This window comes from Salmo trutta, chromosome 9 (genome assembly GCF_901001165.1).
Source record: "Salmo trutta chromosome 9, fSalTru1.1, whole genome shotgun sequence".
Taxonomy (NCBI): Eukaryota; Metazoa; Chordata; class Actinopteri; order Salmoniformes; family Salmonidae; genus Salmo; species Salmo trutta.
This window is the reverse complement of record NC_042965.1, coordinates 22,206,234-22,228,517: the sequence shown is the minus strand read 5'-3', so window position 1 is coordinate 22,228,517 and position 22,284 is coordinate 22,206,234. Positions and strand designations below refer to the sequence as shown.

General features: G+C 45.5%; 1 protein-coding gene across 4 annotated transcripts in view; it reads left to right on the top strand.

Annotated features, from left to right (window-relative positions):
* LOC115200191 (oxysterol-binding protein 2) overlaps window positions 1–22,284 on the top strand; it is an 82,453-nt gene that overhangs the window by 30,387 nt on the left and 29,782 nt on the right. Inside the window, exon 1 of one of the 4 annotated variants that reach the window (XM_029763034.1) lies at window positions 10,920–11,273. The exons of the other annotated variants lie outside the window; for them this stretch is intronic. Coding sequence (XP_029618894.1) covers window positions 11,081–11,273 — 193 coding nt within the window. The 5' untranslated portion in view covers window positions 10,920–11,080. Of the gene's footprint in view, window positions 1–10,919; window positions 11,274–22,284 lie in introns of those variants that run through there. 4 annotated transcript variants of the gene reach the window in all.

Below are 22,284 nucleotides of genomic sequence, written 5' to 3'. Positions count from 1 at the left end.
GCTAGTCTTCAACATATTCTTATAGCCTACATATTACTACCTCTGTTGATTGATATCCATTGAATTGTCCGTTTTCTGTTTTACAAAGATTTGCACAAATATGAAAAGATGGATGTTTACATCATAAAACAATATCAATTTAGAGGGACACACCTTACTGTCAATTGAAGAGGTCTTTAAATTTTTCAGTTACATTTTGCACCTGCTGTCCTTTCAAATTAAAATCCAAATGTTTCAGTTGGGCAGTTAGGTTCCTGCAAGAAACCCCACCCACTAAGGAAGTTCCTCAATGAACCCCACCTCCTATGAGGTTCTTGGAAGAACCTTTTCGGGGCAATTTTCAGTGCCAAGAACCCTAAGGTTCTTCAAAGAACTTGGTTGTGTGCAGTGTTGCGGCGTCAATACAGCCTGGGGTTTGATCCCAGACTGTCATTACCGGCTGTGACCGGGAGTCCCATAGGGCGGCGCACAATTGGCCCAGCGTCGTCTGGGTTAGGGTAGGGTTTGTCCGGGAGGGAATTACTTGGCTCATCATGCTCTAGCGATTCCATGTGGCGGGCCGGGCACCTGCAGGCTGACTTCGGTCGTCAGCTGAACGGTGTTTCCTCCGACACATTGGTGCGACTGGCATCCAGGTTAAGCGGGCTGGTGTTAAGAAGCGTGGTTTGGGGAGTCATGTTTTGGAGGATGCATACTCAACCTTCACGTCTCCCGAGCACATTTGGGAGCTGCAGCAATGAGACAAGACCATAATCACGAAATTGGGGTAAAAAGAGAGAAAAAAAAGAAATGGTTTGTCGAGATCGGTGTGGAAGAACTTGACTGGCCTGCACAGAGCCCTGACCTCAACTCCATCGAACACCTTTGGGATAAATTGGAACGCCAACTGCGAGCCAGGCCTAATCGCCCAACCTCACTAATGCTTTTGTGGCTGAATGGAAGTCCCTGCAGCAATGTTCCAACATCTAGTGGAAAGCCTTCTCAGAAGAGTGGAGGCTGTTATAGCAGCCAAGGGGGGACCAACTCTATATTAATGCCCATGATTTTGGAATGAGATGTTTGACGAGCAGGTGTCCACATACTTTTGGTCATGTAGTGTATTTCTCACTATATCTCTTCTGCAGAGAGACGCTAGAGAGCGTGATTACATTTGTTTTGATCAGTCATGGAAATCAAAGTATCGATTATAATATTGTCAAAAATAATCTCTATGTACAGTAACACTTTTTTCTACCCCCCCATCGCTGTTATCCAAGCACGTGCGTGCGTGCTCGATATCAGTCTTACTGAATAACACAACCACACAGCCAGTCTATGGTTAAATGTATCCGCTACCTATGTTAATCACAAACTGCCAGGGAACAACATACTTTTTTAAAGCACAGTAATATTACAGGAGTTACTACACTGGTGGTGTTGTGTGGGGCTTTGCTGTACTGAGATTGGTCTTCTGTATGGTTCGAGTGTGTCTAGGGCTGTTACAGTGACCGTATTGTTACCACCACTTCAGCTGTCATGGCCACAGTCAAATTCCACGTGAACGTTTAGTCACGGTAATTAGGCTTCTCCAAGCTCTGATGCTGCTGATGGTCATTAGTAGCCTACCAAACTTGCTAACTGCCTGGTACTCAGCACTCTATTGTCCCTCTAATAACTCTGACATCAATGCAAATGTGATCGAAAATCAAATGAATCACTTCATGAGAGCCCATGACCTCATGTTGCTCAACATTTCTATAGGCTATGCAATTGCGCGAGAAAATAGTTTTCATGGCCTCTATTAAAAAGAGGAGGATCCCATCAGCTTTCTATAGGCTAGGGCTACTATATATTTATTTCAACTATCTTAACATTAAGCACATTGCTTCGCTTTACAGCAGGAGTATAGCCTACCTCGCTGGCATGAAAAGGAAGATGCTTTTTTTACCATGGGAAAAGAATTCGCTATTTAAGTGCATAGATGACATGTATTTTTTCCCCCTACCCTTGTTCCGAGACAGGTGCATGATAATAGTCCATTCTAAATCAAAACTTATTTCACACACATATTATTTAGTATATGTAAAGACAAGATTAAATCAAGAATACTCTGATGTGTGAGAATATTAGCCTATCACTTGTGAATTATATATTATCACTTGTGAATGATGACCAGCTTGTGCGCATTGCTGCGCTTATAATGTGAAGAAATTGCCTTATAGTTTATCAATATTTTAAGCTAAACGTCTGATCTGTTGAATCAGCCTCGATGCTTTAAAAAATGTTTTTGATGCGAGTGGTTGTATTCATTTGGGGGTTAGTAGATTGACATAGGCTAGTGTTTTTGCTGTTGGTTAGGCCTACTACTCATCCGTTTGGCTGACAAAGTAAATGTGGACAGTTCTATCATCTTCAATATGCACCTCGGAATTTGATAAGAAGGACATGTGCGATTGCGTCCCCGATGTGTCTGTCTTCACTTGTAGCTTACTTTGGAGCTGAGATAGATGCCTGTGAGAGAACCCGATCACGTGACGGGCATTGGCAAATAAGAATTGAGATATCTGAGTGAGAGGCGCTTCGGAACACAGTCGGGAGAAGGGAATCATAATTATTATATTCAGCCCAAGGGCACAACGGCCACAGGTCGCAGGGATCTTTTTTTAGGGGGCATTATGACCACATTAGAGGGATGCCGCCGGGAAATTTGAGGCATTATCAATTGCTTGTCAAATTGTGAATGAGAGACTGATGAAGTGTGTGCGGCCTGTGCAAGAAACAAAGCAGAGCTCATGCCTTTCATGTGGCTTTTTTTTAAAGCATAATTAGATTTGCATCAGGCAGCCTTAGAATGTTAAAAATCAAAACATATAGCCCAACGTTTGTATCCCAACTAAAGTTGCATCAATAACTCTAAATTAAGCATATAGGAGGACCTGTTTCTTTGTTAACCGCTCAACACAGAATAGACGCATGTGCGTATTCCCTCAGAAATCATTTGAAGAAAACAACATCCTTTCTATTTTATTCAGCTACTGTATGTTCAATTCAATTCTTCATACTATAAAATAATATAAAAATAATGCCATGGAATTCTAAGCAAATCTTGTCTGCTAAATGAATTAGTATAGCCCACAGCCATTTTGGCATGGCCAGATCAGGACCTAACATAAGGACATCTCAGAGTATGCTGTTTTGTTCTTCTGAAATAGACTACATTTTCTTCATATCATGTTTCTTTAGAACTGTCTAAAATAAATAATGGATTTATTGTGAAGGTGTAGGCTATATTAAATGTATTTATTAGACTTTAAAAATGTAGATGTTCCAAAGGTCTGCATCAGTGGCTTGTAGGCTGTGTGTGGAAGCCAGGAGATGCTAAATGTGTTTATGTTAATTATTGGTAAGTTACAGAGAGACCGGCAGTTATTTCCTTGACAATCACCGGGTGATAAAATGTCATGACCGCCTCAGCCCTAAGTGTGTCCAATGAGGATCTCTGTATGCTGTGCTGCTTGAAAGACCAAGCCATTGGGATGCAGAATTTCACACACACTCAGTGCATAGATGGAAGAAGTGTTTTTTTTCTCTCCCTCTTAAAACAGGGAAACCTCTAAACTCCTAAAATGTTGGGTTATGACAGGTATAGCTGGGGTTTTTGGTATTCTGGTTTGCTCTGGTTTCCTTCCTAATTGGATTGTTGTCCCGTGGCTTATCTAGATCAGTTTTCATCTTTATGGCTTGGGGCTCTGACTGACTGACACATCATCATGTCTCAGGACCCTGATGTTGAAGTCGGTCTTGAATTCTCCTGTACTGTAAGATCAGACAGTTGCCTATCCTGCTAGTTAGTGACTTGCTTTACTCAGTCATTCTCTGTTTGGCTGGCTGAGGATCACTATTCCAGCTGGGCATTGTGCCAGGCCTGGCAGGCTGAGGCTGGGGGCCATGGAGGGGTTTCATCCTGATGGGAATAGCAGGGGAGGAACACTGAAGCTGCTTCAAATGCCACCCTGTTCCCGATAAAGTGCACTACTTTTGGCCATGGGCCAAAGGTTTTGGTCAAATGTAGTGCACTATGTAGGGAATAGGGTGCCATTGCGACACAGAATAAAGCAGCTTCATGAGGTCTGCTGGGACACCTGTGCCTTCCTTCCCCCTCACCACAAGAGGGCAAACCTGGCACCAGGCTAAGTGTAGACAAGGACCTGTCCTTCTTCCTGTCATCTTTCCTCTCGCTATAGTCTTTTCTGCTAACTGTTGTCATTGGAGTTACATTTTGTTATTTCAGATTATTCTCAATTTGGTGTTTGTGTGTGTAGCGCGTGGCTATGCATATTCATTCAGTAGTTGCTAGCTGGGATGACTCGTTGGTCTAGTGTATTGACGGGCAGCTATAATTGCGCGGTGCTCTGTGGGACATTAATATGAAATGTTGTGTCAGCCTGTAATTGCCAAATCATCAAGTCAATACATTACCCCTTGCAATAAAGCAGCGCCAGGCCCAGCCTCAGGCAAGAAGCAGTAACTCTCTGCTCTAACCATATGGTTAATTGAAGATCCTCAACCTTCGTTTCATGACTGACTTATCACCATAGGAGGAGACCAGCCCATAAGGGAGAGGGCAGGAGGAATGGACATCATATTTCAGAGGGAATTGCCATGCTCATTTAGATTGCTTGGTCCTTTATGAGAAAAAAAGTCGTTTTTAACATTCCATTCAATTTGGCTGCCATCACCGTAACGCCATCACCGTAACGCCATCACCGTAACGCCATCACCGTAACGCCATCACTGTAACGCCATCACCGTAACGCCATCACCATAACTAGTATCATCTTTGTCCAGAGACGGTTTCATCCATAACACCACCTTTCTTTTTTATAATGTTGCTCCCTTTTCTCAGCGAGAAATGTTTGCTCTTTTGAACTTCAGACACTTCAGTGAGTGGGTTTAGAACTAATGAGCACCAAGTTCTTTGATTGGGGCTGTGAGAAGAAATTTCTGGATTTTATTCTCAAACGCAGTAACCAGATATAAAGTATGCAAAAAATATAATGGACATACCTTGAGTGAACAAAATATTAGGAACATCTGCTCTTTTTATGACAGACTGACCAGGTGATTCCAGGTGAAAACTATAATCCCTTATTGATGTCACTTGTTAAATCCACTTCAATCAGTGTAGATGAAGGGGAGGAGACTGGTTAAAGAAGGATTTTTAAGACTTGAGACAGTTCAAACATGGATTGTGTATGTGTGCGATTCAGAGATGAATGGACAAGACAAAAGATTAAAGTGCCTTTGAATGGGGTATGGTAGTAGGTGCCAGGTGCACCGGTTTGAGTGTGTCAAGAACGGCAACGCTGATGGGTTTTTCACACTCAACAGTTTCCCGTGTGTATCAAGAATGGTCCACTACCCAAAGAACATCCAGTCAACTTGAACACAGTATTAGCTATGGCAAAATGCATAGAATTGCAGGAAACTAGCTTTATAACTGCAAAATTTTCTCTCAGCTCCATGGTTGAATGTGTAGGATTGCAGGAATTAGCTTCAAAACTGCAAAAATGTCTCATCTCCATGGAAAATGTGTGTTTTCTGCTGGATCCTACTGTTGTGATGAAGTGGCGTAACATACATGACATTCAGAGACCATTGCTGCGAAAGAACACGCCTTCTCCACAACACACTGGATACATCCCAAATAGCACCCTATTTTATAGTGCACTACTTTTGATCAGGGCCCGTAGGGCTATGGTCAAAAGTAGTGCACTTTATAGGGAGGAGGGTGCCATTTGGGACACATCAGCCACCAATCAACAGCACCCTCAGTTCTCTCACTGATACGCTATTATAGCTCTGAATCCACAGCCCCTGTTTTCTCACGTTAGGCTATTAGGAAAGTTGCTGCAGAATTTATGACTGTAGTCAGAAAAAGAACTGTCACTTTTTTATTTTTTCCCTTAATCAAGCCAACACTCTCCAATTTACCAGGCAGCCTGACATCCTCAGTAACACTAACTGTCATTCCCTCCTCCACGGGTTGGGGGGGGGGGGATTATAGCCACAGGGGTGTGTGGGTGGGTGTGTGAACTGTTTCCACCCCTACACCCCCTCTCCCAATCGCTAAGCACGAAGCATCATGTTACAATGAGGGGGCTATCAATCACGATGCCCTTCACTACAGATCTACTTCAATATATAAGACTGTTTATCACCATGTCCTTCACTACAGATCTACTTCAATATATAAGACTGTTTATCACCATGTCCTTCACTACAGATCTACTTCAGTATATAAGACTGTTTATCACCATGTCCTTCACTACAGATCTACTTCAGTATATAAGACTGTTTATCACCATGTCCTTCACTACAGATCTACTTCAATATATAAGACTGTTTATCACCATGTCCTTCACTACAGATCTACTTCAGTATATAAGACTGTTTATCACCATGTGCTTCACTACAGATCTACTTCATAGCAGAATGTCTCAGACGGTGTGTAAAATATCCATACATATGTGTTCTTTATGTGCACATCACAGGAGGCTGCTGAGGGGAGGACGGCTCATAATAATGGCCGGAACGGAGCAAATGGAATGACATCAAACACCTGGAAACTTTGTTTTTAGATATATTTGATATCGTTCCACTGATTCCGCTGCAGTCATTAAGGTGCCACCAACCTCCTGTAGTGCACATCACGCACAAGTAATGCACCAGAGATGCTATTCCAAATCCTTATCTCAGGACACTGCTGACATGCACTGTTTATACAAGTGGAACCATACAGGGGACAACTTTGGTTTTAGAAGTTGGGGGGAGGTCACATTTTCTTTTAGGGGCTAGATCAGCTTTAATATTGCAGATAGATTGTGGCTTCCATCAATGTAATTATCTGCATAATTTCAAATTCCCCATATATCTTTTTTTGCAAATAAATACAGTACCTGGGATAGGATAAAGTAATCCTTCTAACCCCCCCCCCCCCCCAAAAAAAAGATAGATGTACTATTGTAAAGTGGTTGTTCCACTGGATATCATAAGGTGATTGCACCAATTTGTAAGTCGCTCATTCAAGGGTTTTTCTTTATTTTTAGTGTTTTCTACATTGTAGAATAATAGTGAAGACATCAAAACTATGAAATAACACATGGAATCATGTAGTAACCAAAAAAGTGTTAATCAAGAATATTTTACATTCTTCAAAGTCACCCTTTGCCTTGATGACAGCTTTGCACACACTTGGCATTCTCTCAACCAGCTTCATAAGGTAGTCACCTGGAATGTCTTTCACTAAGCAGGTGTGCCTTGTTAAAAGTTAAGTTTCTTCAAGTGCAGTCACAAAAACCATTAAGTCCTATGATTAAGCTGGCTCTCATGAGGACCGCTACAGGAAAAGAAGGCCAGCATCCCGGAGTCGCCTCATCACTGTTGACGTTGAGACGGGTTTTGCGGGTGCTATTTAATGAAGCTGCCAGTTGAGGACTCTAATGTAGTTGTCCACTTGCTCAGTTGTGCACTGGGGCCTCCCACTCCTCTTTCTATTCTGGTTAGAGACAGTTTGCAGTCTGTTCTGTGAAGAGGGTAGCACATAGCCGTTGTACGAGATCTTCTAAAACCTATGGGTGCAAACAATGTTTCCACGATGGGCTATTAGCAGGACAATAGACTAGGTGTGAGTTTGCTATGTATTAAGTACTCTAAAGTTTTACATTTCTAACTACAAACATCATGCAACCGCAAAATGTTGTGTAAGCCATATACTGTACAGTATTTCTTCATCAACATCTTTATGCTTTTGTTAATAAAATAATAAAAAAATACTCTTTCAAAATGCAGATGTTTATTTCAATTATCAGCAGGACAGTTGACTCTTGCCGAGTTTATGGACTTTAAATATATTAATGGCTCCATAGCGAATTACTATGGGAATAAATATCACTGAATGACAGCATGGGAACTGGTCTTGATAATCAATCAGATTTTTATTTGGAAATGTTAGGATTATTTTGCTCTTCACTATCACAATATTAAAAACGTTCAATTGCGTCCGTGAATTATATCGCTTTAGCCGACATGTTGCGGTTCATCTGATGAAGGTGCACATGGGCCTATTTATATAATGAATATGAATTCAGAGGACAGAAATGATTTAAATATTAAAGCATTAGACCTCTCACTAAAGGCGTCATACAAAAGTTATACTTCAATCCGAACTGGTTTTGCAGCACGCAAAGTTCTTTGTTTGTCAGATGAATCATTAGGTTGAAACTACAGAACAGTTCAAAAGAAGAGAACACACATGGTTAATGTTCCAATTTTTTTTTTATATATATATAAAATCTCTTACAGAGCCTTTCCATAAGTACACTCAAGTTTCTTCAATTGTTTTCTGACTGTGATTAGAGCGATCTTGTACGCTGATGCCAGCAGATTCCAGATTGCCTTTGCCGATCGCTCATCATCTTCACTCATCAGTGAGTTGATGGCTTGAATAATCTTGCTGGAAATGGAATACCACGGTAGATGCTGTGTTTTTGGTTGATTGCCAATATGAAAAACAGTCAAATTCATTTGTGAATTCAATTGCTTTATTTGGCCATGATTGGGAGTCCCATGGCGCACAATTGACCCAGCATCGTCCGGGTTTGGTCGGTGTAGGCCGTCACTGTAAATAAGAATTTGTTGTTAACTGACTTGCCTAGTTAAATCATTTAAAAAAAAATGTAAGGCTCCTTTCTCTTCTCTGTGCTGGAGTTCTTTTCAGAATAAAGTAGGCTAATGAAGGCAACAAATTGTTGCTTACTGGAACACCCAAATTCATCCAATTGTTATAATAGGATTTGAAGCAGTAGCCTACCCGCGTGTGGTCAACTATTTCAGCACCGTTTCGTGCTGCTCTGAGATAAGCATGGGGAATGGTATTGATAAATCAATGAGATTATTATTTTATCTCCGTTTGGGTATTGGTTAGACTACAATTAGGGTGTGGAAATGTTAGGATTTTATTGCTCTTCACTCGCAGTCACTACTCGCAGCCTACTCCTGACCGGTCACGTTGTACAGCGCCAACTTTTGAAAGCCAGTCAACGCTCCCCCCCACCCCCCTATGTTAACACAACTTTTTCTCTTTTTCTTATTCTCCTATTTTCTTCTCACTAAATAAAAGGTACTGTAGTTGCCCAGATACTTCCCACCTTTCCCTCAGCTATACATCCAAGTCTCTTCCTATAACATCTGCCTCCATCTAATCCTTGTTTAGTGTTACTAAATCAGGTGCTGTCTGTCAGATGTATAATCTTTTGTTTTTCTTGGAATAGAAACACCATAATTTTTATCAAATGAATTAAGCTACATTTCTTAATCAATCCGATATGCTATGTTCTTACAAAAAAAGGTTTTAACTTCTCTAGTACAGCCAATATTAAAAATGTAAACGTTTTCTCAAAGATGCCCTCTGGTGGTCAAACTAGCAAACTAGCATTAATGGCAACAATGGCTGACACTTAAATAATGTGCCGTAGAATTCTGCGGCAGCCCGCAAGCTGTGTTGCAGTACGACACAACTTTTAAACAAAGAACCACTGTAAATCCAGTCGGCTAAACACTCCAATCAGCCTACCCGACTGCTCGGAGGCGTCCGCCTGGTCCTAAAGCACACTCTTGCCGTGTTTTGTATTACATTCCAATGACAAAAATGCAATTTCAGAATGTCGGGGGGACATGTCCACCCCCGTCCTCAATGAAAGTTGCACCCCTGGAACCATGACATGGTTAATGACAGCTCATACAGCTGCCGACAATACAAACACATTGTCATGGTGTGTCCTTCCCAGAGGCGTCAGCAGCAGCAGCAGCTTGAGCAGAATTCAAGTGGATCACTATAAATAAACTGTCTCTGTTGCTAAACATCAGCTCATTCGGACAGCGACGCCATTAGCTGCTGTTATGAGCCTATAGAGGGTAACAGAGGATATGATCAGAGAACAGCCTATTTATTGTTGGTATACATGTGTGTGTGTGAGACTGTTCCCCTTTCTCAAGGTGTGTGCATGTGCGCGCAGAGGGAGCCAGAAAGCTTTGTGGGCGGTTAAGGTCACCTTGGAATGCAAATGCAGTACACTGCATGAACCCTTGGCAGCCGTATTAAAATGATCACCTCCCCCCTTCTGAACACTGTGCTGTGGGTGCAGCAGAGCGGTGCATGCTGCTGAGGAGAAGAGCCGCAGTAACAGTAGTATATCTCAGCTATCACATCTCTGCATTGACCTTGCCCTTTTAGAGGGGGTCAGAATTGCGCAGTGGCCTGATCGCTACTGTTGGTCTCTACAGGAAAGCTTTACTGGTCGTGGGAAAGAGGCAGGGAGGTGATCGCTAGATAGATATTTTATTGAAGACCGCAAAGAGATGACGGATTGTTTGACCTGTATGTCCTTGACTGTAGTTTCCACATGAGGTTAACACCAGTATCATATTGTATCCCTCACACACTTGCACACCGTGCTAGTTTTGTGATCTGTGAAGCGCTGTCCCTAATGCTCACTGTAATCTGTGCAGCAGTGAAGCCGTTAACTATTGATTTATGCCGTCAAGCAGGGAAGGCAAGCAGCGGGAGGGAGGGGGGCTATGGCAGTGGGGAAGTAGTAATGCATTCTGGTCTAGGTTCTATAGGTCTCGGCAGCCGGCAGTCATCTATCTCCTCTCTGCCTCGCCCTCCCTCCCTCCTTCCCTCCTTTCCACTCTGCACTGCATTGAGAGAAGCATGTGGAGGAGAATTGTAAATGTGCTGTGCTCTGAGTGTGTGTGCAGCGTGAGCGTGTGTGAGAGGGAAAGCGTTTCAGAGAAGAAGAGCCGAAGCTAGGAGAGGGAGAGAACACAAATGCAAGAGGGGAGCGCCTGCCTCACTTCCGTTGTCGTAGCGTGCGGGCGTGTGAATGTGTGTGTGAGCAGTGTGTGTGCCCGCTGCAATGCTGAATAAGGACAATCGCTGCTGCCTCCGCCCCCCCGCGCCAGGATGATGTAGCGGCCCAGGGTAGTGTCGCGTCTCGGGGAGCGCCGGGCCTGCAGAGCAGAGAGGAGCGAGAGGGGGATGAAGGGCCGGGGCTGCTGGGAACCAGGGACGGTCCGCTCCTTCTGCAACTCGGGCTGCCTCAGTAAACTGAACCAGGGTCAGTACAGCAGCTACAGCTCAGCCTCAGGAGGAGACAGCCTCCACACTCCTCTCACACCACCCAGGAGGAAAACTTCGGCCTGCCACCTCCTCCACCTCGTATGTCTCGGAGGTATCCATCCATTTATCCATCCATCTCTCTATATCGCACCGGCGCTTTCTGGCTTTTGGCTCTATTCGGTGCTGCTTGGGTCCGACTGCAGCCTGGCCGGCGTTAGGGCTTTGGACCATCAGCAGCAGCAGAGTTGAGATGGGTGGACCTGCGTTCATGGGGACGCAGCCTCCCCTCCCACTCCTTTCTCTTCCTCCTCTCCCTTCCTCTCTCTCTCTCCCATTCACTCCCTCTGTCTTCCGGCTGCTTCACTTTGTGTTTGCACGTAGAAGTTATGAAACTTGCAACATGCTAGCTAGCCCCTAGCTGTGTATATCTGCATGCTATTGTTGTCTGTGCATGTACAGTATGTGAGTAGAGTGTTAATAGTAGCAGTAGTCCACATATGATGATGACATTGAGGATTGTAAAGATGCTAGCTCTGGCGGCTCCCTGGGTCCTAGAGCCCCTCTACCAGAGTCATGGAGATGATGACCACACTTATGCAGTTCAATGCAGTGTGTGATACTGCACTGTAGTTACTGTACCAGCATAAATCTACTTTGGGTTACTTTTATATTTATTTCCTGGGTGTAAGTTTTATAAATTAGTCTACTTTATCACCCTGTGAATATGCAATTGATTTACGTTATGTTTCTGTTAGGGGATTACACATTTCTAACAGCAGTTTATCAGTCCAAGGTTAGATTTGGTTCTTAGTTTTGATACTTTATTTGGGGAACTCCAGCTGTGTGTCAGAGTGGGCGTGTGTGACTGTTGGTGCAGGCCTGTGTAACTAACCAAGCATGGTGCTGGTGCAGGCCTGTGTAACTAACCAAGCATGGTGTTGGTGCAGGCCTGTGTAACTAACCAAGCATGGTGTTGGTGCAGGCCTGTGTAACTAACCAAGCATGGTGCTGGTGCAGGCCTGTGTAACTAACCAAGCATGGTGTTGGTGCAGGCCTGTGTAACTAACCAAGCATGGTGTTGGTGCAGGCCTGTGTAACTAACCAAGCATGGTGTTGGTGCAGGCCTGTGTAACTAACCAAGCATGGTGTTGGTGCAGGCCTGTGTAACTAACCAAGCATGGTGCTGGTGCAGGCCTGTGTAACTAACCAAGCATGGTGTTGGTGCAGGCCTGTGTAACTAACCAAGCATGGTGCTGGTGCAGGCCTGTGTAACTAACCAAGCATGGTGTTGGTGCAGGCCTGTGTAACTAACCAAGCATGGTGCTGGTGCAGGCCTGTGTAACTAACCAAGCATGGTGTGTGAGGGGAAGTGATGGGGATGAACCCATTCATGGACTATACAGTTTGTGTGTTGAGTGAGTTGAGCTGTGGTTGAAAGTTAAAGTTTGTATTTTTTATTGTCATAATTTGGTCCTTTGATTGGTCAGTCTCTTATACCGTAAAGCAGGGGTAGGTAATGCTGTTCTGGAGTGCCGCAGGTACTGCCGGATTTTGTTCCAACTGGGCTAATTGATCAGTTCAATTATTGCCTAATTCAGCACACCTGGTCTTCCAGGTCAGTTAAATCTAAAACAGGAAGTGCTTGCGGCCCTCCAGGACGAGGGTAGCCAAACTACCCCTGCCGTAGACTCTACTGCACAATGACCATGTTTTCTCTCTTTCTCTCCATCCCTCCATCCCCCTCTCTCTCACTCTATCCCTCTCTCCCCCTGGAGGTGGTGGGGATGGTTCAGTAGGACAGCTGTGTGCTCCTGCCCTGGGCTTTCTATACTATCTCTGCTCTCCGCTCGGCATACACACACACACACACACACACACACACTGTTTTTTCCCCCCAAAGACTGTAAAAATGGGACCTGATGCGTCTCTGCTTGTCACTCAGCATTAAGGAGGTAGATTGGGGCTAAGGCCCTCCGATAGACTAGCATCTTGTCTAGTCTATCACACACATAGACTAGCATCTTGTCTAGTCTATCACACACACAGACTAGCATCTTGTCTAGTCTATCACACACACAGACTAGCATCTTGTCTAGTCTATCACACACATAGACTAGCATCTTGTCTAGTCTATCACACACACAGACTAGCATCTTGTCTAGTCTATCACACACACAGACTAGCATCTTGTCTAGTCTATCACACACACAGACTAGCATCTTGTCTAGTCTATTACACACATAGACTAGCATCTTGTCTAGTCTATCACACACACAGACTAGCATCTTGTCTAGTCTATCACACACACAGACTAGCATCTTGTCTAGTCTATCACACACACAGACTAGCATCTTGTCTAGTCTATCACACACACAGACTAGCATCTTGTCTAGTCTATCACACACATAGACTAGCATCTTGTCTAGTCTATCACACACAGACTAGCATCTTGTCTAGTCTATCACACACATAGACTAGCATCTTGTCTAGTCTATCACACACACAGACTAGCATCTTGTCTAGTCTATCACACACATAGACTAGCATCTTGTCTAGTCTATCACACACACAGACTAGCATCTTGTCTAGTCTATCACACACACAGACTAGCATCTTGTCTAGTCTATCACACACACAGACTAGCATCTTGTCTAGTCTATCACACACACAGACTAGCATCTTGTCTAGTCTATCACACACACAGACTAGCATCTTGTCTAGTCTATCACACACACAGACTAGCATCTTGTCTAGTCTATCACACACACAGACTAGCATCTTGTCTAGTCTATCACACACACAGACTAGCATCTTGTCTAGTCTATCACACACACAGACTAGCATCTTGTCTAGTCTATCACACACATAGACTAGCATCTTGTCTAGTCTATCACACACACAGGCAGTTCCGTACAGGTAAGTCTCCTGCTCCTATGAGCTGTTCCAGCTTGCACAAGGCTACTTACTAGGGCTGTGACGATACCAGTATCCAAGGCTACTTACTAGGGCTGTGACGATACCAGTGTCCAAGGCTACTTACTAGGGCTGTGACGATACCAGTGTCCAAGGCTACTTACTAGGGCTGTGACGATACCAGTATCCAAGGCTACTTACTAGGGCCGTGACGATACCAGTATCCAAGGCTACTTACTAGGGCTGTGACGATACCAGTGTCCAAGGCTACTTACTAGGGCTGTGACGATACCAGTGTCCAAGGCTACTTACTAGGGCTGTGACGATACCAGTATCCAAGGCTACTTACTAGGGCTGTGACGATACCAGTGTCCAAGGCTACTTACTAGGGCTGTGACGATACCAGTGTCCAAGGCTACTTACTAGGGCCGTGACGATACCAGTGTCCAAGGCTACTTACTAGGGCTGTGATGATACCAGTATCCAAGGCTACTTACTAGGGCTGTGACGATACCAGTATCCAAGGCTACTTACTAGGGCTGTGACGATACCAGTGTCCAAGGCTACTTACTAGGGCTGTGACGATACCAGTGTCCAAGGCTACTTACTAGGGCTGTGACGATACCAGTATCCAAGGCTACTTACTAGGGCTGTGACGATACCAGTGTCCAAGGCTACTTACTAGGGCTGTGACGATACCAGTGTCCAAGGCTACTTACTAGGGCCGTGACGATACCAGTGTCCAAGGCTACTTACTAGGGCTGTGACGATACCAGTATCCAAGGCTACTTACTAGGGCTGTGACGATACCAGTATCCAAGGCTACTTACTAGGGCTGTGACGATACCAGTATCCAAGGCTACTTACTAGGGCCGTGACGATACCAGTATTCAAGGCTACTTACTAGGGCCGTGACGATACCAGTATCCAAGGCTACTTACTAGGGCTGTGACGATACTAGTATCCAAGGCTACTTACTAGGGCCGTGACGATACCAGTGTCCAAGGCTACTTACTAGGGCTGTGACGATACCAGTATCCAAGGCTACTTACTAGGGCTGTGACGATACCAGTATCCAAGGCTACTTACTAGGGCCGTGACGATACCAGTGTCCAAGGCTACTTACTAGGGCTGTGACGATACCAGTGTCCAAGGCTACTTACTAGGGCTGTGATGATACCAGTATCCAAGGCTACTTACTAGGGCTGTGACGATACCAGTATCCAAGGCTACTTACTAGGGCTGTGACGATACCAGTGTCCAAGGCTACTTACTAGGTCTGTGACGATACCAGTGTCCAAGGCTACTTACTAGGGCTGTGATGATACCAGTATCCAAGGCTACTTACTAGGGCTGTGACGATACCAGTATCCAAGGCTACTTACTAGGGCTGTGACGATACCAGTGTCCAAGGCTACTTACTAGGGCCGTGACGATACCAGTGTCCAAGGCTACTTACTAGGGCTGTGACGATACCAGTGTCCAAGGCTACTTACTAGGGCTGTGACGATACCAGTATCCAAGGCTACTTACTAGGGCTGTGACGATACCAGTGTCCAAGGCTACTTACTAGGGCTGTGACGATACCAGTGTCCAAGGTTGAAAGTAAGGTGGTCCGGTATGGTGTGCCAGCAAAATAAATAGTGGGGGTACGCCATACTGGTAAGAAATGAATCTACTTTCCCCCTGCCAGTATTGCAATATGTTTTCCATAGCATAACTGAAAACACTAAGCAGACTAAACTCTTGGTCCTTTAAAAACCTGCTGTGACTCTGAATGACAACATAATGATGTTTGTTTCCAGCATTAGGGCTGTTTTCCTTGCCAGGATACTGGTATGGTCCTGGCCCTACTACTCTCAGATAAAACCATGTAGAACTCAGTACAGACTGTTTCAGTGTAACTGACCGTCATCTACAGTCGTTGCATGAACTTTCCTTCTGGCCTGTTGATTGGCTATATCTCATTAACCCTGTCATCCTGCCTGCTGCAGAACCCTACAGCACCACTGTGGGTTCCCAGGCCAGTCTCCCACACTTTCCCTTCCCAGAATGCCCTCTCACAAGGACGAGGAGGTGCCACTGAGGTGCTGAATTTGCATTTAGAGGAGGAACACAAATGAATGTCCATGCCTGTAGAGTGGGAGGGAGAGCAGAGGGCAATACTCCTTGAAGGGCCCTGATGTAAAAAGGGCTTTTATAAATACATTTGATTGATTGATTGATTGATTGATTGATTGATTGAGTGAGTGATCAAAAGGAGTGCACTATATAGGTTATAGGGTGCCATTTGTGACAGAACTTGAATGTGATGTGGATCAATCCACATATTGGCTCTCTACAATGTCCCCTCCTTGTATAGGAGTCTTTACAACGCCAGGCAGGAAATATCATATCGCCCCTCTGTCTATAAATATTCATATGGATTTATTTCACATCCCTTTTCAGCACTTTTTTACAATTACATTTTACATTTGTTTTCATTGAAAGCTGATCTTTTGCTTTCTGGTAAAATGTGAGTTAGGTGGCCCCTTGGTTTGTTCTTATATAGTGTTGAATATTCTAGTAGAAGTGTACTGCGGAGGTTGGGGGGACAGTGATGGGTTGCTCTGCACAGTTCCTAATTTGGTTGCTTTGAGCCGGGCGCTGTGCTACTGGGTTTAACCTGCCGTCTCCTCCATTTGTCTTCACTTGATGCATCTCAGGGGAGCCCAGCAGCCAGTTAGCAATTACTGCTCAGGATTACACTCTCGTCCCTCTCCTGGCCCAGGACACACCGCTCGCACTCTCTCCCCTCTATCCTCTCTCCCCTCTATCCTCTCTCCCCTCTATCCTCTATCCTCTCCCCTCTATCCTCTCTCCCCTCTATCCTCTCTCCCCTCTATCCTCTCTCTCCTCTATCCTCTCTCTCCTCTATCCTCTCTCTCCTCTATCCTCTCTCTCCTCTGTCCTCTCTCCCCTCTATCCTCTCTCTCCTCTATCCTCTCTTCCCTCTCTCCTCTATCCTCTATCCTCTCTCCCCTCTATCGTCTCTCCTCTCTCCTCTCTTCCCTCTCTCCTCTATCCTCTATCCTCTCTCCCCTCTATCCCCTCTCTCCTCTATCCCCTCTCTCCTCTCTCCCCTCTATCCTCTCTCTCTCCTCTATCCCCTCTCTCCTCTCTCCCCTCTATCCTCTCTCTCCTCTATCGTCTCTCCTCTCTCTCCTCTCTCCTATCTTCCCTCTCTCCTCTATCCTCTATCCTCTCTTCCCTCTCTCCTCTCTCCTCTCTTCCCTCTCTCCTCTATCCTCTATCCTCTCTCCCCTCTATCGTCTCTCCTCTCTCCTCTCTTCCCTCTCTCCTCTCTCCTCTCTCCTCTCTTCCCTCTCCCCTCTCTCCTCTCTCCCCCTCTATCCTCTCTCCCCTCTATCCTCTCTCCCCTCTATCCTCTCCCCTCTATCCCCTCTATCCTCTCTCCCCTCTATCCTCTCTCCCCTCTATCCTCTCTCCCCTCTATCCTCTCTCCCCTCTCTCCCCTCTATCCCCTCTCTCCTCTCCTCTCTCCTCTCCTCTCTTCCCTCTCTCCTCTCTCTCCTCTTTCCTCTCTCCTCTCTCCCCTCTCTCCCCTATCCTCTCCCCTCTATCATCTATCCTCGCTCCTCTCTCTCCTCTCTCTCCTCTCTCCCTTCTCTCCTCTCTTCCCTCTCTCCCCTATCCTCTCTCCCATCTCTCCTCTATCCTCTCTCCCCTCTCTCTTCTCTCCTCTCTTCCCTCTCTCCTCTATCGTCTCTCCTCTCTCCTCTCTTCCCTCTCTCCTCTATCCTCTATCCTCTCTCCCCTCTATCCCCTCTCTCCTCTATCCCCTCTCTCCTCTATCCTCTCTCTCCTCTCTCTCCTCTATCCTCTCTCTCCTCTATCCTCTCTCCCCTCTCCCCTCTCTCTCTTCTCTCCTCTCTCCTCTCTCTATCATCTCTCCCCTCTTTCATCTCTCCCCTCTATCATCTCTCTTCCCTCTCTCCTCTATCCTCTATCCTCTCTCCCCTCTATCCCCTCTCTCCTCTATCCCCTCTCTCCTCTCTCCCCTCTATCCTCTCTCTCCTCTATCCCCTCTCTCCTCTCTCCCCTCTATCCTCTCTCTCCTCTATCGTCTCTCCTCTCTTCCCTCTCTCCTCTCTCCTATCTTCCCTCTCTCCTCTATCCTCTCTTCCCTCTCTCCTCTCTCCTCTCTTCCCTCTCTCCTCTATCCTCTATCCTCTCTCCCCTCTATCCCCTCTCTCCTCTATCCCCTCTCTCCTCTCTCCCCTCTATCCTCTCTCTCCTCTATCCCCTCTCTCCTCTCTCCCCTCTATCCTCTATCGTCTCTCCTCTCTTCCCTCTCTCCTCTCTCCTATCTTCCCTCTCTCCTCTATCCTCTATCCTCTCTTCCCTCTCTCCTCTCTCCTCTCTTCCCTCTCTCCTCTATCCTCTATCCTCTCTCCCCTCTATCGTCTCTCCTCTCTCCTCTCTTCCCTCTCTCCTCTCTCCTCTCTCCTCTCTTCCCTCTCCCCTCTCTCCTCTCTCCCCCTCTATCCTCTCTCCCCTCTCTCCTCTCTCCCCTCTATCCTCTCCCCTCTATCCTCTCTATCCTCTCTCCCCTCTATCCTCTCTCCCCTCTATCCTCTCTCCCCTCTCTCCCCTCTATCCCCTCTCTCCTCTCCTCTCCTCCTCTCCTCTCTTCCCTCTCTCCTCTCTCTCCTCTTTCCTCTCTCCTCTCTCCCCTCTCTCCCCTATCCTCTCCCCTCTATCATCTATCCTCGCTCCTCTCTCTCCTCTCTCTCCTCTCTCCCTTCTCTCTCTCCTCTCTCCCCTATCCTCTCTTCCCCCCCTATCCTCTCTCCCATCTCTCCTCTATCCTCTCTCCCCTCTCTCTTCTCTCCTCTCTTCCCTCTCTCCTCTATCCTCTCCCCTCTATCCTCTCTTCCCTCTCTCCTCTATCCTCTATCCTCTCTCCCCTCTATCGTCTCTCCTCTCTCCTCTCTCTCCTCTATCCTCTCTCTCCTCTATCCTCTCTCCCCTCTCCCCTCTCTCTCTTCTCTCCTCTCTCCTCTCTCTATCATCTCTCCCCTCTTTCATCTCTCCCCTCTATCATCTCTCCCCTCTATCCTCTCTCCCCTCTATCCTCTCTCCCCTCTAACCTCTCTCCCCTCTATCCTCTCTCCCCTCTATCCTCTCTCTCCCCTCTCCCCTCTCACCCCTCTCTCTATCTCTCACCCCTCTCTCTATCTCTCACCCCTCTCTCTATCTCTCTCCCCTCTATCCTCTCTCCCCTCTATCATCTCTCCCCTCTATCATCTCTCCCCTCTATCATCTCTCCCCTCTATCATCTCTCCCCTCTATCATCTCTCCCCTCTAACCTCTCTCCCCTCTATCCTCTCTCCCCTCTATCCTCTCTCTCCCCTCTCCCCTCTCCCCTCTCGCCCCTCTCTCTATCCTCTCTCTCCTCTATCCTCTCTCTCCTCTCTCTCCTCTATCCTCTCTCTCCTCTATCCTCTCTCTCCTCTATCTGGTCACTCACTCTAACGCTCTCTCTCTCTCTCGCTCTCTCTCTCCCACTCCTCTATTCTCTTTCTCTCAAACTCCCTCGCTCAGCTCCCTGTGGCTCTCTTCTCCTTGATGAATCTGACTACTCTAAAAACAGACAGACACACAAGTACATACTAGTCCGTCGGTACTACTAAATATAACCTACTCTCCAGATTTCATGGGTAGTTATGCATTACCTACCAATGCACCATTTCTCCATCCATGGCCTCCTTTAACCTCAGGTGTGCGTGTGGTTTGGGATGTGAGCTGAGCTGAATGAGGTAGAATAGCTTGAGTCTGTACTTGGTGTATACTGTATATGGAGCTGAGCTGGATGTGGTAGAATAGCTTGAGTCTGTACTTGGTATATACTGTATATGGAGCTGAGCTGGATGAGGTAGAATAGCTTGAGACTGTACTTGGTATATACTGTATATGGAGCTGAGCTGGATGAGGTAGAATAGCTTGAGACTGTACTTGGTATATACTGTATATGGAGCTGAGCTGGATGAGGTAGAATAGCTTGAGACTGTACTTGGTATATACTGTATATGGAGCTGAGCTGGATGTGGTAGAATAGCTTGAGACTGTACTTGGTATATACTGTATATGGAGCTGAGCTGGATGAGGTAGAATAGCTTGAGACTGTACTTGGTATATACTGTATATGGAGCTGAGCTGGATGAGGTAGAATAGCTTGAGACTGTACTTGGTATATACTGTATATGGAGCTGAGCTGGATGTGGTAGAATAGCTTGAGACTGTACTTGGTATATACTGTATATGGAGCTGAGCTGGATGAGGTAGAATAGCTTGAGACTGTACTTGGTATATACTGTATATGGAGCTGAGCTGGATGAGGTAGAATAGCTTGAGACTGTACTTGGTATATACTGTATATGGAGCTGAGCTGGATGAGGTAGAATAGCTTGAGACTGTACTTGGTATATACTGTATATGGAGCTGAGCTGGATGAGGTAGAATAGCTTGAGTCTGTACTTGGTATATACTGTATATGGAGCTGAGCTGGATGAGGTAGAATAGCTTGAGACTGTACTTGGTATATACTGTATATGGAGCTGAGCTGGATGAGGTAGAATAGCTTGAGACTGTACTTGGTATATACTGTATATGGAGCTGAGCTGGATGTGGTAGAATAGCTTGAGACTGTACTTGGTATATACTGTATATGGAGCTGAGCTGGATGAGGTAGAATAGCTTGAGTCTGTACTTGGTATATACTGTATATGGAGCTGAGCTGGATGTGGTAGAATAGCTTGAGACTGTACTTGGTATATACTGTATATGGAGCTGAGCTGGATGTGGTAGAATAGCTTGAGACTGTACTTGGTATATACTGTATATGGAGCTGAGCTGGATGTGGTAGAATAGCTTGAGACTGTACTTGGTATATACTGTATATGGAGCTGGGCTGGATGAGGTAGAATAGCTTGAGACTGTACTTGGTATATTCTGTATATGGAGCTGAGCTGGATGTGGTAGAATAGCTTGAGACTGTACTTGGTATATACTGTATATGGAGCTGAGCGGAGATGGGATCTGATAGGATTTCTGAAGTGGGATCATTTACATTTTTACATTTTAGTCATTTAGCAGAAGCTCTTATCCAGATCGACTTACAATAGCAATTAGCGTTAAGTGCCTTGCTCAAGGGCACATTGACCGATTTTCAGCTTGTCGGCTCGAACCAGCGACCTTTCGGTTACTGGCCCAATGCTCCTGCCACTAATTGTAATGGGTTCTCTGCAAAACAATGCATTGATTACTGATTAGGGTCACTTAATATGGTATTTGGTACTGTATCTTATAAACATACACGCCATTATATGATTTATGCAGTGAGGATGTGATTCTTCACATTATTTATTATGATGAACTGTTAATAATTATCTCATTATTACCTCATCACTATCCCATCATTCTATGTCTAGGCCACCCAGAGACTAAAGTACAGCTGTCTTCCCTCTGTCTGTTTGGTGTGTGAATATCAGTGTTAACACACAGAGACAGGCTTCCTGCATGACTCCATGCATGCTCCTGGGGTAGAGCAGATCTCCATGCTCATGGATGTACCCTGAGCCAGACCACTGATCTGACTGGGTCTGTCAGTTTAGTAGTACTGCACTGCTCTCCTAATTACACATCTCTTTCTCTCACTCTCTCTCTCTCTCTCTCTCTCTCTCTCTCTCTCTCTCTCTCTCTCTCTCTCTCTCTCTCTCTCTCTCTCTCTCTCTCTCTCTCTTTCTCTTTCTCTCTCTTTCTTTCTCGCTCTCTGTCAGACCAGACGTGAGAAATTAGCAGTTTGCATGCTAAGAAGGATGTGGAAGGTACAGGTTATTGTACATTTAGTAGTGGGTTTACGTGATGTGTAACGACTAGGTTTTTTTACAGGAAGATCATAGACATCAAGATCGGCTGAAATTGAGGCATAAAATCAGAGCAGTAGAGGGAGCCTCAGCTTTCTATTGGTCTCTGTAATAGGTGTTCTCTGAGGTGTGGGGAGGAGGATGACACGTCGCCCTTGAGTCGTGACTCATGTGATTATTGATTCTCTCGCTCTGTGTCGTCGACCTTGCTAAGGAGAGCCGTCCCACCACATCCGTTGTCCTGTGCATTCCGAGGGGTGGGGGGGGGGCTGAGCACGACAC